This window comes from Nerophis lumbriciformis, linkage group LG34, assembly GCF_033978685.3.
Source record: "Nerophis lumbriciformis linkage group LG34, RoL_Nlum_v2.1, whole genome shotgun sequence".
In the NCBI taxonomy this organism is placed as follows: domain Eukaryota; kingdom Metazoa; phylum Chordata; class Actinopteri; order Syngnathiformes; family Syngnathidae; genus Nerophis; species Nerophis lumbriciformis.
In genome coordinates this window covers 4,254,385-4,274,646 of record NC_084581.2, presented here as the reverse complement: position 1 = coordinate 4,274,646, position 20,262 = coordinate 4,254,385, and the positions used below count along the sequence as shown (strand labels likewise).

At 37.5% G+C, this 20,262-nt stretch overlaps 1 protein-coding gene across 2 annotated transcripts in view; it reads right to left on the bottom strand.

Moving 5' to 3' along the window:
* pigg (phosphatidylinositol glycan anchor biosynthesis class G (EMM blood group)) overlaps positions 1-20,262 on the bottom strand; it is a 134,498-nt gene that overhangs the window by 72,376 nt on the left and 41,860 nt on the right. For both annotated transcript variants that reach the window (XM_061929798.1, XM_061929797.2), the window contains exons 7-10: positions 19,756-19,973; positions 17,468-17,752; positions 10,837-11,231; positions 4,235-4,426 (exon numbers count right to left, since the gene is read on the bottom strand). In XM_061929798.1, the coding sequence (XP_061785782.1) occupies positions 4,235-4,426; positions 10,837-11,231; positions 17,468-17,752; positions 19,756-19,973 (1,090 nt within the window). The remainder of the gene's footprint in view (positions 1-4,234; positions 4,427-10,836; positions 11,232-17,467; positions 17,753-19,755; positions 19,974-20,262) is intronic.

Sequence of the window (20,262 nt, the reverse complement as noted above, 5' to 3'; positions counted from 1 at the left end):
AAGCTCTCTGTAAACTGTACGTGGGCTAATTGGAAGGTCACATGAAGTTTGGAGCTGTGTAGCAACTGACTGTGCAGAAAGTCGGCGACCTCTTTGCACTGTGCGCTGACCCCTCTCTGTCAGTTTATGTGGCCTACCACTTCATGGCTGAGTTGCTGTTCCATTTTCTTATAATAAAGCCCACAGTTGACTTTGGAATATTTAGGAGCGAGGAAATTTCACGACTGGATTTGTTCCACAGGTGGCATCCTATGACATTTCCACGCTGGAAATCACTGAGCTCTCGAGAGCGGCCCATTCTTTCACAAATGTTTGTAGAAACAGTCTCCATGCCTAAGTGCTTGATTATATACACCTGTGACCGGGCCAAGTAATTAGGACACCTGATTCTGATCATTTGGATGGGTGGCCAAATACTTTTGGCAATATAGTGTATTAATCAGTTCGATTGAGTAATCGGGTAAAACACATTTACAGCCTTAATGTGAATACTAGGTAAAATAGTTTAAATACAATTTGTTCTGCTTGCTATAATCATCATTTTCATTGTCTTATAAATGACCATCATTAACATTAAAATAGAATTTTTAACATGTGTGCAACAATCTTTAAAAAAAAGTGTCCGCTGTTTGTCGCCACACAGATCATAGCACCCACACACCACTGCTCTCATGTGAGCTACATTGCAGGGGCCGTGCAGAAATTATGTCTTTAAAGTACATTTCCGGGCGCTCTTTGGGTCCAGATCAATGTTTATTACTCATTAAAAGATTAATCAGAGCAACAGAATATTAATAGAAGCTTTTTTCTAATCAAACTGATCGTTGTTGCCCTAATCAAGGGCTGCAAGATTTTGGCATAAAATAAAATAAAAATGTTTTTCTACAAACTTAATTTTGATTACCAGTTCCATTAAAAACTAAAACACAACAGAGGGTTGGTGATTGCAGATGTCATTGTGTTATTGGTAGTGAAATAGGCTAATAAAAAGGCTAAAGAATTTAAAGAAAAATATTTTTGTTCTTATTAGGGTTGTATGGTATACTGTTACTAATAAAGTACTGCGGTACCAATGAATTAAAAATGGTACTATACTGCCTTTGAAAAATAAGTTCACTTTTTTCCATCTGCATGCCCTGGTGATGTTGCTGAGCCGAGGAGCATATTGCCAAAACAGCAATGAGAGGAAAACTGACAAACAAAGGCAATTCTACTGGTTGATAAAGAGGGTGATTGAAGCACATTACGAAGGTATTTGGGCTTTAAAAGTATCGATCAAGGTGACGCTGTGGCCCTTCTATGTTTAAAGCATGCCTTGCCTACGGCACATACTAGCGAAGTTTAAACAACCCACGTAGCGCAAACTAATGCAAGTGAAACAACTGAAATTTGTGACAAATTGTTTGAATTTGTGTTTTATCTTTAAGAATCTGTGTACTTTTAGCTATAGTATTGATTTTAGTATTTAATAATGATTTTATTTGTCAAAGCACAGACGAACAGTGGCAACAATAATCATGAAGCATTTAATAAAATGTCAATGAAGCTTTCTATTTCAACCTAATCCTAGATTATGGCAGACTATATATAATATGTAAAATGTTCTTCAAGTGCAACAAGAACAGCTCAATGTGTTAAATGCCTGTTATTTTTTGTTTCAATCTTCTAAAATTGTTCTTTGAGTGCAATAAGAACCACATGTTTAATGTATTGTAAAACAAAATTATTAAAATCAAGTCAAGCTTGTGGTCCCCTTTATTTTTAAAAGTATAGAAATACATTTTGGTGTGGACAGCCCTAGTCCTTATTCATTATTTGTATCAACATTCCAAAGTATGTCTTTTTGCTCTATTGTCCAATTTTTTTTATTTTTTTTTGTTTATTCATAAAAAATTGTCAATGTGCTACACTGGTCCATAAAAAAGCTGTGTGCCACAGATGGCCCCCGGGCCACAATTTAAACATCCCTGGTTTACATATTTCACCAGGAAGGCAAAGTGTTACCATATGATAGAAGAGTGTCTCTTAGGCTAGGTTCACACTGCAACTCACTTCCGATTGTTTTGCCGATACGTGACATTTATGATTTTCTTCATGTCAATGTGAACAGTACAATTCCACATTTTTCCTATGCCTCGTTCTGCTTTGAATCCGATGTGACTGCAGTCTGAACAACCAGGTCAAATTCATCTGACTATGTCACCAAAAAATTATAAAATTAAAGTTCAAGTTCCAACAATAGTCACACACACACTTGGTGTGGTGAAATATCCTCTAAGCTTCATAATTATTCCCCAAAATGGACGGTTGCAACAAGAAATTATGTATGAATGGTCATAAAACAGGCGAAAAGAAGATGGTTTAGAATTCATGTCATGTCCAAATAATCTAGGCTCAGAGTTCTCGCCCACATGCTCTGAAGTAATTTTAGCACCCAAACTGCAAGACCCACAATTATTGCCCTTCCTTACTAATCTTATACGGCAAATAATTATTTGTTAATATTTCTTCGTAATGTGAACGACCAAATAAAAAGATCAAATTTAACAAAAAAAATCGGAATTAAGCATCATACCCTGCAGTGTGACCGTAGCCTATGCTGTGTCTGAGCACCTATGGAAGTGATAAAGGTTGGGTTGCTTCTGGAGGTTTTCTGTGCGTTGGTACTTGTAGATTAACTACATTACAAAGAAGTCCAAGTGGCAGAGCTGAACCGAAGTACAGACATATACCAGTGGAAATAGGAGATAGGATTCAGTATGAGCATGCTTGCAACTAAAGACTTCCCGTGTTATTAAAATAGGCAACAGACATTAAATTCTGCACACAGTTGTATGCTTGCTCTGTGGATTTGTAAAGGTGTAATGTTTCACCTTTTGTGACCGTTTGTATTTGACTACCAATTTAAATGCAAGGCGCAAAGGCACACTCTTCTTTTACTTTTAATGAATACTTATCGTCGCCAAATATAGCTTCAAGGATGCAAAATTGTCAACACAAAACCACACTAAAAGAGAGACTCATCTGACAGAACTTTCTACATAAGGTGAGTTGTACGGCTGGACGGTTATGGCAATAATAATAATCACGATTATTTGGATTGATATTGAAATCACGATTAATGACACGATTATTCATTAGTATTTTTTGTACAGTACCACCAAAACTCATCTTTAAATATAATTTTAATATATATATATATATATATATATTAATATATATATATATATATATATATATATAATTTCTCTGGGCCCGAGATCATTTAAGATGGACTCATGCAAAGTGGAAAAGTGTTCTGTGGTCTGACGAGTCCACATTTCAAAATATTTTTGGAAATATTCAACATCGTGTCATCCGGACCAAAGGGGAAGCGAACCATCCAGACTGTTATCGACGCAAAGTTCAAAAGCCAGCATCTGTGATGGTATAGGGGTGCATTAGTGCCCAAGGCATGGGTAACTTACACATCTGTGAAGGCACCATTAATGCTGAAAGGTACATACAGGTTTTGGAACAACATATGCTGCCATCTAAGTGCCGTCTTTTTCATGGACGCCCCTGCTTATTTCAGCAAGACAATGCCAAGCCACATTCAGCACGTGTTACAACAGCGTGGCTTCGTAAAAAAAAGAGTGCGGGTACTTTCCTGGCTCGCCCGCAGTCCAGACCTGTCTCCCATCGAAAATGTGTGGCGCATTATGAAGCGTAAAATACGACAGCGGAGACCCCGGACTGTTGAACGACTGAAGCTCTACATAAAACAAGAATGGGAAAGAATTCCACTTTCAAAGCTTCACAATTAGTTTCCTCAGTTCCTAATCGTTTGAGTGTTGTTAAAAGAAAAGGTGATGTAACACATTGGTGAACATCCCCTTTCCCAACTACTTTGGCACGTGTTGCAGCCATGAAATTCTAAGTTAATTATTATTTGCAAAAAAAAAATAAAGTTTATGAGTTTGAACATCAAATATCTTGTCTTTGTAGTGCATTCAATTGAATATGGGTTGAAAAGGATTTGCAAATCATTGTATTCCGTTTATATTTACATCTAACACAATTTCCCAACTCATATGGAAACGGGGTTTGTATGACTACTATCATCAATGTATGAATGTGGATTGAATGAATGCAGGGTTCTCAGTTCTCTGTGTCTAGAAAAGCATTGCATAAATCTAATCCATTGTCTGTAATGAGCAACTGTCATAGAGTCAAGTGGTTCATAACAACTTACTTGGACATATTTCGAACGGAGCGTTGCCAGGGAAACGAGACATTTCCGACAGCTGCTCTGTAGCTGTAAACCCCCAAAAGTCCAAGAGCAAGGGCAACTTTGGACACCAGCGAGCAGCGTCTTTGGACCAGGAAGTAGATAAGAACCAGACAGAAAGCAGCCAGCAGGGACAATACCACTTTGTGTTCGGAGCTGGAAAGAGACCAACAGATGAGAAAACTTACTGGAAGAGTTCATTTCATAAGTATATTCAGTTTATTCAGACACATTGCACAAAGAAAGAAAAACAAGTACCGTATTTTTCGGAGTATAAGTCGCACCTGCCGAAAATGCATAATAAAGAAGGAAAAAAACATATATAAGTCGCACTGGAGTATAAGTCGCATTTTTGGGGGAAATTTATTTGATAAAACCCAACACCAAGAATAGACATTTGAAAGGCAATTTAAAATAAATAAAGAATAGTGGAACAACAGGCTGAATAAGTGTACTTCATATGACGCATAAATAACCAACTGAGAACGTGCCTGGTATGTTAACGTAACATATTATGGTAAGAGTCATTAAAATAACTATAACATATAGAACATACTATACGTTTACCAAACAATCTGTCACTCCTAATCGCTAAATCCGATGAAATCTTATACGTCTGGTCTCTTACGTGAATGAGCTAAATATTATTATTTGATATTTTACGGTAATGTGTTAATAATTTCACACATAAGTCGCTCCTGAGTATAAGTCGCACCCCGGCCAAACTATGAAAAAATCTGCAACTTATAGTCCGAAAAATAGGGTAATTGTATTTAATTGAGATACAAAGCTTGATCAAGACTCTATGGAATGAAAAAGCTGCACATCTGATTCCTCATTTGAAAGTTGACACACATATAAAGATGGTTGACTGAATTGAAGGTTTGGAAAATGAGACCTTACACAAATACAAAACAGTTTTCCTCGTTGACTAGACCAGGCAGCAGAGGAGTTAAGTACTTTAAGACACGCATAGTGTCGATATCATTAGCAGAGCTACTGGCAGTGGAGATCGACGAAAAAAGCAAATAAAATTGGGAATGGTCAGAATTCACATCTTCATTCTACAGTGAGACGCATGGTAAAGATGGAGCTATAATGCATAGTGCTGTTAAAATAATGTTAATCAAACCAACTCTGCTCTTTTCTTTCAGGAATCAAGAGAGTAGGTTGCCAATTTTAAATTTTTACTAAAACTTAAGATACTTGGAAAATCAAGAGTAAAGTTGTCTTTTAATGCTCTCTTTGGTGTTTCCCACAGTACCTCTTCTAAAAACACTTTTTAATGATTTCTGGAATACAGTGGTGAACATGTCTATGTAAATTTGTAAATTTCCTATGGACAACAAATGTTTTGTTTTCATTACTGCAAAAAAATCACGAAGGTTGTGAAATTAATGATAGAAAACATTACTGCTCTAGTGTAGCTGTTTATAACACATGCACTAGTGTAGCTTAGTCGCTTTCTAAATTAACTTTCATAGGCACGTTATAAACTGTACATTGTATTGAAGGGTGTCCGATACAATTTTTTCACTTCCAATACGATACCGATATTGAAACTTTTAGTATTGGCCCAAACCGATATTTATGTGATACAATATCAGCACGAATAATACATATATTAGTTGAAAATAAATATGCCGCTTTTTCATTGACGTACATTGAAGAATTTGTCTTATTTTGCACAAACAGTGTTTATTTGTCAAAATTAAGGCTGTCCCAATTAAACCTTTTTAATTGGGACGGCATAGCTTGGTTGGTAGAGTGGCTGTGCCAGCAACTTGAGGGTTCCAGGTTCGATCCCCGCTTTAGCCATCCTAGTCACTTACGTTGTGTCCTTGGGAAAGACACTTTACCCACCTGCTCCCAGTGCCACCCACACTGGTTTAAATGGAACTTAGATACTGGGTTTCACTATGTAAAAGCGCTTTGAGTCACTAGAGAAAAGCGCTATATAAATATAATTCACTTCACTTCACGACTTCCCATATGATATGGGTGTTGGAGCGTTGAGTATTGGCCTGATGCCGATATTGATCCAATATGGTATCAGCACGAACCAAACATACTGTACTTGTGTTATTTTGTAGCGAATAATGTTAGACAAGGCTTGATCAATTAAAATGCTTCGAACAGAGAACAATGGTACATATGTATAATACTAATTATAATAATAAATCGTCTAAAATGGACCTATGCTGTCTTTAAGTTAAAGTGGAGTGGTAATTTTTTTCATATTCATGGAGTTAAGCTCATGACGCAGTAAACTGAATGATACGAACACATTTGTTACTGGATACTTTTTAATACGCTTTTGCATTGGTGACTTTGTATGTTTTAAGTAACATGCAACTATAATTGTTTGATACTTAGTTATATTGACAAATGTGCTGTTTTAGACTGCAATATTATGTTCAGTTTAGGACACTTTTTACGTATGTCGAGCCTGTGTGCTATTGTAAGCTTAGCTGATGTGTAGCTGCTTACTTCTACAGTACTAGCCTAACCCTATAGCCTTTTTAGGCTACCTTTTTTATTTTCTTTACTAAAATACAAAAAAACTGCTTATTGGAAGACATTTAGCTAACTGGCTGCCGAGCGTTACACAAGTAAACACGCTAAAGGACTATTTTTATTGGAGCCTTATACCGCAATGCTTAGATACAAACCTATTTAATCCGATACTTGTTTTTTTTGCTGATATTGAACCGATCCATATTGGCTTGGGACACCCCAATTGTAAGTGTGTACTGTGGTGTGGGCCAAAAAATTTTTCAGGTTTTGCAATTTAAATGAAAAATATTAGACAGATAATTATTGGGCCAATGTGAGGAATTATGATATTCCATTGATAAATTACATAACATCAAAAAATAGCTGTAATTAAAAAATACTGAAAAAAATGCTCCAATGAGGCAAGGTTACTGCAATGTGCTATAGGTCGGTTAGGGTGAGCAAATCAAGTGCTTCCTTTCTCCAACCTCATAGGAGGTAAAAAAACAAAAAACAAATATGGTGTTGCTCATGTGGGACTTCTTCATTGTTTCAAAGAAAGACATTTTGTGTGCTATTCAAAGAAAATGTTGTGTAAACATTCCGCGAAGGGGAAAAAAACATTGAGGTTCAACACATCAAAACTTATCAGCCATGTGAAATGCCAACACTGCATAATCGATCCATGGTATCAATTATGAAGCGTACAATTAAGTCAAAACTTTCAGAGCAGTACGTATATTTAGTCTCAATTTGCTAGATTTTTTTTTATTACCTACGGTAATTAGAATTACTCTTTTTTGTCCAAACACCCTCCTTTGTTTTAAACAGAGAGTTAACCTAATTTAAACATGTAAAACTTACAATATGAATTATTTATTAGAAAGACATGGTGGAGGGGTAAGATAAGCTTAGCTTCTTCTTACTCCTTTTCAGATATAATGAATTGTGCAAATGTCACCAAGTGATGTTCTTTAATATAACTTGTTAAACATGTCCGAAAACAAACACATCAGAGTTATAACCATAACAATGTTTTGAAAACCTATGAAAACACCTGCTGATTAGGAAGCTGCCGCAAAGCCAGCCGCAAAGAAAGGTGTGCACAAACTTCAGTTAAATCTTAATTTTAAACATAATAGATATAAATCAGTTACCGGTATCGGTCTTGAGAAGTAGGAAGCTATCTGTATAAGTTTAAAAATATATATATTGTGAATTCCTAAATTTATGCATTGTATCTTAGTACTTTATGAATTATAAATTGCAACATATGCATTTTATAAATATACACTGTTATATAGGCGTAATTTTAAACAATGAGACGTTGTGAGATAAGGTATATAACTTTAAGTGCTTCTGTATGGGGTGTTTTGATTAGGGCCCTCAAATTATAATATATATTTTTAAAATCAGATGAATCATATTTAAACATTTGGAATAATTGTGATTAATCACAGGTGATTACTTGCTTGCATAATTGAAATTAGCATTCATGAAGACCCCAATATTTGTACACAAATGCAATTGTATTGTCACAATGTCATCCAGGAAGGTTTTTAAACGTTATACTTGAATGCATGCCATTCATTTGCACAAAACTTGGTAACAATTTTATCTAAAGTTCTTTCAGGCTGTATTTTAGAGAAACGTTTGCCAGCGAGCACATCAGTCGTAGTCTCCTCACTTTTTTTTGTACTGACGTATGCATTGATCTAATCACTTACTGTACAGCAGTTGAGGAAAATATTGTGTACAATCAAAATAAATTGTATAATTAATCTAAGTGTGTACATGATTATTTTTTGTGATTAAGACTTTTTTTTTAGACTTTAGACTTCCTTTCTATGGTCATTCAAATGTGAACTTTACAGTACAAATAAGAACGAAATGTTGTTGCATTAGCTCATGGTAGTGCAGGATAAAAAAAAAAAGGAATAAGGTGCATATATAAATAGATTACTGTACAGATAAATATATTGCACTTTTCCATATGCAGCCACGTTTATGGATGTATATTATATTGTCTTTTTATTCCAGCGAGTTAATCCATTTTGGGGGGAGTTGAGGGGATAATTTAATTATGATGCGTTCAAGAGTCTTACGGCCTGAGGGAAGAAGCTGTTACAGAACCTGGAGGTTCTGCTTCGGAGGCTGCGGAACCTCTTTCTAGAGTCCAGCAGTGAAAACAGTCCTTGGTGGGGGTGGGAGGAGTCTTTGCAGATTTTCTGAGCCCTGGTCAGGCAGCGGCTTTTTGCGATCTCCTGGATAAGAGGAAGAGGAGTCCTGATGATCTTTTCCGCCGTCCTCGCCACTCTCTGGAGAGACTTCCAGTCTGAGGCACTGCAGGCTCCAGTCCAGACAGAGATGCTGTTGATCAGTAAGCTCTCTATAGTGCCTCTGTAGAATGTGGTAAGAATGGGGGGAGGGAGCTGTGCTCTTTTCATCCGACGCAAAAAGTGCATGCACTGCTGAGCTCTTTTTACAAGAGCTCTGGTGTGTAGGGACCAGGTTATATTGTCAGTTATCTGCACCCCCAGGAACTTGGTGCTGTTTACCATCTCCACCGCTGTGCCGTTGATGAAGAGTGGAGCGTGACTGGACCGGTGCTTCCTGAAGTCAACTATGATCTCCTTGGTCTTGTCGATGTTCAGGACCAGGTTGTTGGTTCTGCACCAGTCAACCAGATGTTTCATCTCCTCCCTGTAGTCCATGTCGTTGTTGTCACGGATGAGGCTCACTACTGTTGTGTCGTCCGCATACTTCACAATGTGGTTAGTAGTGGACCTGGCGCAGCAGTCATGGGTCATCAACGTGAACAGCAGCGGACTCAGGACGCAGCCCTGGGGGGAGCCAGTGCTCAGGGAGATGGCATTGGAGGTGTTGTTGCCCACTCTCACAGACTGGGGTCTGTCTGTGAGGAAGTCAAGCAGCCAGTTGCATAGGGGGGTATTAATTCCAAGGGAGGCCAGTTTGCTCACCAAACGAGACAACTCGTTAATTTTGACAACTCTAGTTTTTTTGTTACTGTTATGTGTTCTATGCGAGTATATATATGTATGTATGTATGTGTATATATATATATATATATATATATATATATATATATATATATATATATATATATACATATACATATATAAATACATAAGCCGTCATTTTATTGTTTTGACCCTAATAGTTGTATCATTTTTGGATTTTGCCATGTGTATTGCATATCAGGCTAAGTTGATGTCAAATAAGAATGTGTCGCTAAATCGGATGCACCCATTGATTTCTTGTGAATGTGTGGTGCACATTCACCCCCCAAAAAATCTACATTGTCTGATTTTGGGGCAAATTGTAGTTATCATTTTTGCACTTTTAACTACTGTAGTAGTTTGGTTTATTATTAGCAATCCATTCTGAAGCTATGGTTTCCATAAGCAACCTTTGTACTTTAAAATTTCAGTGTGTGTATAAGTACTTTTTGAGCACATTCAACAATACTGTCATCATAATGATAACCGTGATCGTTTTGGTGGTTACATCCCGAATCTGCATGTGTATCAATGTTTTTATGCATCTCTGTTAGTGTATTTTGAAATGACTAAAATGGGATGAAAAATGTTGCTTGTCACAGTGAATATGCACATGATTTGCTTTCAAAAAAAAGAAACGACCACTCAGATATCATTGGAGCTCAGTGTCCTGTCTTCCTCTACTGCAGCGCATCTCAAATATTTTTTGTTACGCCCCCCCCTAGGAAGAAGAACATATTTTGCGCCCCCCACTCTCCACCGTGACTAAGCATATCTCTGCATAACATTGTAAGCTTATTAACATTAAAGGAAACAACACACTGGTCTTTCCTCGTCTCCCACCGTGGTTACAGTGAAGCCAAGTGTTACATACACTTCATCATATTCTGGTACGGCAAAAAAGCATGTTCCTCGAGGTCCCACGCACCCCTGGCATGGGGACCCGCCCCACTATTTCAAAAGGACTGCTTTACTGTGTGGTTGCTTGGTCAATGTTGCATTGCAGAATGATTGTGATATTTATATTTTTCATATATTTTCATATCCCACCTGTTGAGCCAATGGCCCACATCAGGAAGATGAGCCCACTGCACACCAGTCTGGTTGAGGGAGCGCAGCAGGCGGCAGCAGAGCAGAGTGAAGGGGGGCGTGGCTAAAGCCAGCCACTTCTCGGAGTAAATCTCTGCCTTGGGGTAGCCAGAGGGAGTGCAGTCTTTGGAAGGAAGGATATAATCTTCTTCATCAGCTGCAGAGTGGCTCTTCTCTCTGAAGTACTTGCGGCACACATCCTGGAAGACTGCGAGGCAGAGAGTGTTGAGCAGGAAGTACCAGGTTTGATGCTCCTCCTCTACGAAGCTGCTGGCCGCCAAGCTGAGAGTATGACCGGCCGTGCCAGCCAGCAACAAAACATCCAGCTCTGACAGTGACCACTCACTGCTACTGCTCTGCAGGGGAGACAAGGACAAAGAAGAAGACTGCTTTAAAAATCACATCAACCAGAGGCTCAATAAGGAAGTGCTCTCTTCTAAAACAATAACTACTATCAAAGCACATAGATTAGTTAAGAGACAGACAGCTATATTATCTGATCAGAAAAATGTAATCCACATACCTTTGAAGAACACAATGTTTAAAGCAAATTTACCACTAATCTCAAACACGCAGTACTCAATGTCAGATCTTTAAGTAATAAATCACTCTTAATTAATCATTGCATTTCCTCCTCTAATCTCGATTTTATGTTTTTAACTAAGACATGACTCCACATAAACACAGCAAATGTAGTTCTGAAGCCCACCTCACTTCAACTATGTGTTTGAGACATGACAAAAACAGTATTTGTGCTTTATTCAGGGAAAATATTGTCATTTGGAGTTTTTTCATCATTTGAGTATTCATTCAAAATGGAGATAAATCAATCATCCATACGTTATATCACTATCTACAAACCACCACCGAATTCAGATTTATTTATTGCTGATTTTATAGAATCAGTTGCGTGTACTGACCTCGATTGTTTGATCTTCACAGGGACTTAAATGTGCATGTAGATGTAGCCAATGACAGGCATGCTAAATAACTCAGTGCTGTCCTTGAAATGTTGGGTCTAACTAAGCATGTAAAAGAACCCACCTACAGCAGAGGCTGCAATACAAATGTATACTGTTCAGGGGATGACTTGAAAATCTTAGCCGATAATATTGAAGAGGAAATGGTTAAACTAAAATTGTGGTTTGATGTAAATAAAATATCTTTAAATTTGGAAAAGACTAAATTTATGGTATACAGTAATAAAAGAAAGATATAAGTTAGTTTATCCATAAACAATGTGAAAATTGAGAAGGTGTCTGAAATCAGATTTCTTGGGGTCATCTTAGATGAAAAGTTGACAGGGAAAGCTCATATATTGCATGTGAAAAATAAGGTATCTAAAAGCTTATTTATTTTGAACAAGGTTAAATACAGTTTCCCGTACAACACAATGAGAATGTTATATTGCTCAATTATTCTACCTTAATTCAATTATTGTGCAGAAATATGGGGAAATACATATCACAGCAACATAATGCCTTTATTTTTTTCACAGAAAGAGTAATTCATATAATTTTTACAGTAGGATATAGAGACCACACAAATCCACTCTTCATTAGGGCAGGTTTATTAAAACTAAAAGACATTGTAGAATTGCATACTCTATTAGTGATGTTCAAAGCTAGAAATCAAGTTCTTCCGAAGGACTTACAAAAGTTATTTGTGTTCACGACTGAAGATGAGAATCATAAAAGGCCGTATGATTTTAAACATCCAAGAGTGCGAACAGATTTGAAACAAATGTGCTTGTCTGTTGTTGGTGTGAAAGCATGGAATTCTCTAAAGAAAGACTTAAAAAGTTGCAAGAATATCTTTGAATTTAAAAAGAGTTACAAAAAGAGACAACTGGAATTATATCAAACTGATTTTTGATTTTGATTGGACGTGTCTTTGTGAAAATGCTTAAACGAAAATTAAAAAGTATGTTGGAGTTCGGGTGTTGGTGGAGGGAACAGTTATAAAGTCATCTAAAATAATTTGTGTTAAAAAGGGGGCAGATAAATATAAGAATAGTATTTTTCCATCTTCTCCTTTCTGATCAAGGAAATGTATAAGAAACAAAAAACAATGAAAGTGTGAACTGTACGTGGCTTGTATATATGCATTTTCATGAAAGGAATAAAAAGAAATGATGAATGATGATGAGGCCACACTCTTGATTTGATCATTACTAAGGGTCTCGCTATTTCAAACGTGAATGTTATCGATGTTGCCTTATCAGATAATGTCTGTGTTTTCTCCAACTTGTCTGTTAGACCCAAACCAACAGTTGGGTCTGTGGTTGTTGGGGGAAGACTCATAAATCATTTTGTGGAAATTATTAGGTGTGAAAACACCCCGTATACTAATATTGATGATCTGTTAAACTCATGTACATTAAGTGTAGTAAATGTTTTGGACACCATTACTCCTGTCAAGGTTAGAATTGTTAAAAGTAATGGTTAAAAGGCACCATTGAGATAGAAAACGGAGTGCCGCAAAGCCGAACTGAAATGGCGCAAATCAAAGCTTCAAACTCATTATGAAATTTACAAAGAAAAGTTACATGTGTTCAACCAGACTTCGGGTAGAACAAGGGAAAACATTTTTTGTTTTAAGTCATCACAACTCTTGTGCCGTTTGCTACAGCAAACAGATTAACAAACCCTCCAATTTCACTTCCAAAATAACTCATTTCTACATCAAAGTGCAATGAGTTTGCAATATTCTTCCATAATAAACTTCAAGGCATAATGCAATAATTCCTGGTAATAAATAGCTACTCTGTAGCCAGCTAGTCAATCAGAGCTGGCACATTTCACACAAGTCACTAGGGATGTATACAGATTAGCGGTATTTTTTGGTACCGGTTTCTAATTCGGTCGGTCCATGAGGACCGTGAAGATTTTGGACTAACGATACTGCTATCTGTATTTATTTGTTGCAGTTGACCTACTGTTCAATTTGTACATGCTGCCACTAGGTCAGCTAATACGCAGATGACACTCAGATCTATGTGTCACTGACGGTGACTGATTGTTACGTGCATCTTAGTTGTAGTTTTCATTACTAATTATGGAGGTTGAAATCAGCATGTAAAATGGCTAATTCTAGAATATCCAATGTAAATTTGCATTGAGATAGCATATATAGTGAAACTTGACTTTTGAGTGCTTTCTATCAGGCATGCTTGCTTTGTTGGCAAGGAAAATTGCAATCATAATTAGAGGCAGTATACTACGAATGCGCCTGTTTTGCCTGCAAAGTGCTTAAGCAGGGGTCGAATCTAAAAAAACGGATGTGACGTCATGCAAAAGTATTGAAATATGGTACTTTTTGATTTTACATTAATCGGTACCCGATAGTACCGACAGAAATCGGTCAGTACCTGTTAAAGTAGCAAATTTGCTGCTCATCCCTATACTTGATGTATTAGAAATAGTGGCGCAGTTTTGCCAGTGGGGAAGCGAGTAGAGCTGTGCAGCTCCAGTAAGTAGAGTAGGAAGAGAGAATTCAACGTCTTCAATTTACCTAACATTTCTGGACTGTGGGAGGAAGCCACAGTGCCAACCGGGTCTTGCCTTTATTAAAGCCATAATTTTACGACACTTGCGTGACAGTAAAACGTAATGATGTTTAAAGGATATCTATGTATAGATATCTGAGGCACAAAAAAATATTAAATACATTGAATATGATTTTCTCTTCTCTGAAGTTATTTTCTACATGAATAGTCTGCATTTTCATTAGACTTTTTGCTGTATCAGTACCTTTGCAAGTTCGCAGAAGGGAAATGAGACGTAGAAGATATATTGTAATGCGCATATACGGATGCAGTAATAAAGATGAAAAATGCAACTGACCAAGTCAAAGGATGAGACTAAAACCCTTCCCTTTAAAACGACTTACCGCTGGATCCCATTAGTTAAGATATAGGATCCAAAGTAACTTTCAAAAAAGCAATATAAGCCCGAATGCTGCTGAGATAGGCTCCAGCACCCCCCTGAAAGGGACAAGCGGTAGAAAATGGATGGATGGATGGAAGTTGCATGGAGAGAAAAATAAAACAATCCTGAAGTGACCTAGTCCCAGACAAATTGACAGCTTAGGAAATGTACAGTAATTGTGTCTAAAGCATAATTAAGAGCATTGTTGGCCCTGTGATGAGGTGGCGACTTGTCCAGGGTGTACCCCACCTTTTGCCCGAATGCAGCTGAGAAAGGCTCCAGCACCCCCGCGACCCAAAAAGGGACAAGCGGTAGGAAATGGATGGATGGATGTGTCAAGGTTCAAGTTCAAAGGTTGAGTCCAAGCATCAGTTTCGACAGCTAGTGTCAGAATTAAAAACATGATACTCATGTACTTGTATTTTTGCAGGGTATAAGAAGTGCACCTGTGGTATATTCTTAAAAAAAAACAAAAAAACAATACCGGTACACAAAGGCCAGATCTTGCCAGAGACTGCTTTTCAGATGACCCCATCAAAGTATTCCCTCTACCATCCAACTGTTGTATAACCCCATTTGAGGTCAGCAGGCTTTGAGACAAAGCACTGCTTTCCCTTCCAGATGCATTTAATGGTCTGCTTTTTACTTTAGTGCCCAACACTAGGGTAACCCTTTTTTTTTTTACTTCCGATACAATACCGATAATGGAGCCTTGAGTATTCGCCGATACTTATATTAAGCCAATACGATATCATCACAAACCATACATACTTGTATTACTTTGTAGTGTGGAAAGTTAGAAAAAGCCTGATCAAGTGAAATTAGTCAGACAGAAAACAATGGTTGGTACGATAAACACTAACCTATTGATAATTAACCATCCGGAATGGGCTTTTGTTGTCTTTAAAGGGGTCATATTAAGATTGTTCTTATATTTACAACACTTCTTTGTTGTCTATCAAACATATTATGGTGGTTCTTTGGTCAAAATGTTGCATAGATGATGTTTTACAGACCATCCTCAAGCTGCTTTCAGACCGTCTTTTCAGCATGCGCCGTTTTGTGGATCGTCTTATTAACATGGGTCCACTTCGACAGTGTCTTCTACTCGTCATCTATGTTGTAGTTTTAGAACTTCTATATGGAGTCTACTAATAAGTTTGACCTAACTTTACTTTGTATTAAAACTGGCAACAGCGGAGAAAGTATGTGCATTTACGAGCCAGTATTCCCTACAACAAAAGGATCGAAAAAAATAAGCTTATTTACTACAGCGTCGGACTACACTGGCGGACTCGCGCAAAGCACTTCGGGAAAATGTCTACCATATGTGGAGATATCCGCTGCCGTCACAATTGGGGCAAATTCTAAACGGCTCATTGGAGGAAGTATGAAGGAAGGATGTTTTATAAACATCTGCGCCATGCCTCCATTTTATTTCATGACTTATGCAAATCCAAAATACAAAAAAAAGGTACCAATAGTTAGGAAAAGTTGGTTTTGCATAATAGGTCCAATTTAAGTTGAAATAAACTGAACTGACCGAGTGGCCACAGTAAATCATTAAGTTGAGCTCTTGACGCAGTAAGTTGAATTATGCGGACACACTGGTTGCTGGATAATTTTTCAATAAGCTTCAAGACTTTGTATGTGTAAGTAATAATCCTAAACATTTGATACTTGTTTATATTGACAAAGCTGTTTAAGACTGCTATATTGTTCAATTAAGGACACCTATTACAATTGTCTGGCTTCTGTGCTACTATGTACTTAGCTGTTGTGTAGCTGCCAGCTCCTAGTAGCCTACAGCCTTACCTTTTGTAAATGACTTGACCAAAATACAAGAAAAGACCAACCATGTGTGCTTATTGGAAGACATTTCGCTGTTAACTGGGTGTTGAGATTCGTACAAATAAACGTGCTGCAGGACTGTTGTATCAGAGCACTTAAATCGGAGAGTTTAGATGCAAGGCAATTTATACTTCTATTTTGCTGATATCAGACAGATAGCTGATATCATCGGTTCGAGACACCCCCAATACTTATGGTCAAACATAGAGATTGTTAAAAACAAACCGTGGTTTGCACCAAGGTTCACTAACATAAAGACAAATTGAGTCGTGAACGGTGAGGCCCTTCCTCCAGTCCCAACCACCCCTTACACTTTCGCTGTTGACATTAAGAACTTTCCCAGTATAGCGATCTTCAGCAACCACCTAGGAGAAATCAAGAAGGCCGGGTACTCTAAGTGCTGTTTGCCGCAAAGGCACAAATCACAGTGAGAGTTGACCCAAAGGTGAAGGGAAAATCACCTTGTTGATCACTAGTCGCAACAAGCCAGAAGGCTATATAAGCCCACATCTGCTTGCTGCCTTTCCCCAGCAGCAACTTCAGCATAGTATAACTGATAATAATCATACTTAATATAATAGTAAAGCTGAATCACAAAATGGGCATGACAAAAGCAGTTTCAATCCAAACTGAGGTTCAGGTGGAATAGTATTATTTCCTCTGTAAACATATTGATAATGTATATCCCCTATCTGAATTGCATTAACTGTATTTACAGACTAAAAACCATTTATCTTGATAACAAGTATCTTAGTTAGGCTAAAATGTAGGTTGCATTATTAGAAATTGTAAGGTTTAAAAGCACAACTCACCGTCCCATTAATCTTGGGCCCCAAGGAGAGTCGTCTTGTTATCTTGGAGAGCAGCAGACAAGACGTTGCTGAAGAGAAGGCGATAGCAGCAAACACAACACCCCAGGAGAGGTTGCAGAAGTAGCAGGAGCTCTCAGCGGACGTGCACACTAATACATGTATGGAGGCAAGCAGCAGGCACAATAGGTAGAAAGGCAAAGAGAGCAGGGTCGAGATGAGCGGGAGGTCCACCGTCGCTGCGCCACTCAAGGCTTCGGGCATCGCCAGCAGTAAGACTAACAACAGCTTTGAGGGCATGGCAAACAGACAATGGAGAGAAAATTAAATTATTTAGGAAGGATTACATAATTTATTTGATAAGATTACTGGAACGCTATGTTTAGATAGATGTTTCTAATGAAAACATAGAAGTCTGCATTAAACATATGTCACACAGTTCCTTGTACCAAATGCTGTAAAATCTCAAGGTTTGATGACGCAAGACCTCAAGTGTGTCCCAGACCTCAGTTTAGCAAGCATCAGAAATAATTCTGCTGGTGCATTTTGCACTTTCATTGGATTTTGTGGCTTCTTTCGACACTTATTACAAAAAAAGAACAAGAAAAGTAATACAAAGTAAGCAGACTCATATCCTGTGCAGTCCAACTCTATTACCATACAGTAGGTAAAGTTGTATTTATCCCTCATTCCTGTAAAAATAATGCATGTTACTGAAACCTTAAGGAGTGGGACTATCCAGGACTAGCTTAAGTGTGCTTAAACAATCAACAAGTAAAACCTGTGAGTAGATAATAATGTACAGGTATTATCAGGTCAGTAGGGCATTTTTCATGTATTCTTCGCTCACGCTTAAAGTGAAAGATGAGGCGATTATGCAACATTTACTTACTGTACATGTCATCTATTCTAATTAGGGGTGTTTGGATACAACTTTTTTACTTCCTATACAGAGCTTTGAGTTTTGGCAAATACCAGTACTACAATACATGCATAAATAATTATTCCAGTGGCTAACAATCTAACACAAAAAAACCTAACTAATTAATAAATGGGTGCATTTTGTGAGCCTCCCTGCCACCCAAAATATATTTGTCAGGATAATTTGTTTCAACATTTAACATTCACACCATGCACCATCAAAATTGTTTACAAAAGAAAAATAAATAAAGATAACGTAATGAAGAAATAACTCAGAGTGTAGTGCACAACAGTGCCACAAAGACAGCTATTTTATTTTCCAATATACTTCATTTTAATTACCAGTAGGTTATTTGTCCCCTTCTAATGCATGGTTCCTAAAGTTTGTTGAAGTAATTTTCTTTATTATTTATTCCAGATTACTGTACGACTACTAATAATAATGCTATGCTTTTATTTTGAAGCTTACTTTGCACTGAACAGGAACTGTCTGTGCATGTTTCCGGGGTTTCCGATACAACTTTTTCCACTTCAGAAACGATGCTGATATTGGAGCCTTGAATATTGGCCAATATCCATATTGAGCCAACACGATATCAGCAGGACTCATACATACTTGCATTATTTTGTAGAGAGAAATGTTAGGAAAGGCTTGATCAAGTACAATTAGTCAAACAGAGGACAATGGTGTACTTGGTTATATGAACAAATGCACTGTTTTAGACGGCAATGATGTTCAATTAAGTACAATTATCACATATTTCTAGCGTGTGTGCTATTGTGTGCTTAGCTGTTGTGTAGCTGCGAGCTCCTAGTAGCCTATAGCCCACCATGTTTACCTTTTGTAAATGACTTGCCTAAAATGCAAGTGAAGACCAACTTTGTGTGCTTATTAGAAGACATTTAGATGTTAACTGGCTGTCCAGCTTTGCACAAGTAAACGCGCTGCAGGACAGCTTGTATCGGTCCGCTTATAACTGAGATTTTAGATGAAGCCAACATAATTCAAAACTTATTTATTTGCTGATATTGGATCAATACCGGGTCTCAATATCAGCTTGATAGACCCCTAATTCCAATCAAAGTTAAGGTAGACTGTTTAGTTTAAAGCTTACTTTACATGTACACCAGTTTTTTAAAAAGTGGTGTATATGTTACTTAGAAATTGTCTGCAAAATGATTGTTTTATGACATTGACAAAAGTATTACTATTTAAGTTATTGAAAAATTGCTTTCCAAACAAAACAAATGAGAGGATGACTCCAAATGGTCCAGGATAGGCTGTGTTCAATTTAAAGAGTTCCTCTGTATGAATGAGTAACTTACACAATTCTACCTTCTACTTTGTAATACAAATCAATGGTACTTACCTGAAATACAAAGACCATTCCGGCAATCATGGAGTACATGTCGTACTTGCCCAGCTGTTTGCTGAGGGCTGCATTCATGGCGGCCAGGGCGTCTAAGTACTGCTTCAGGACCTTTTTACCCATGTTAGTCAACACCTCTGACGTGTTTCCCTCCAGGTAGCGCTTCATCCAACTCCCATGTGCCTTTTCGGCCACACGGTATTGTTCAAAGCTTCTCTCTGGATCAGAAAAAGGATTAAAAAATATATGTTATTGATTAGGAAGCATGCTTGAAGGTGGAGTTGTTTGCTCAAAGTCAAGAGCAGCTGTGATATTTGGACATTTCTACAAACTACATTGGTACCTCCGTTTTTGCATGTTCGTCTTTTCAAAGGATTCGGTTTTCAACCAAAGTTTTTGCCCAGGTTTCCATAAACAATCTCAATTATAGTACGGCCAAACATTGCGCTCAGCAAATTAGTCTATTTGCGAGCTTATTATTCTGCAAAATCAAGTGCCGATGCCAAA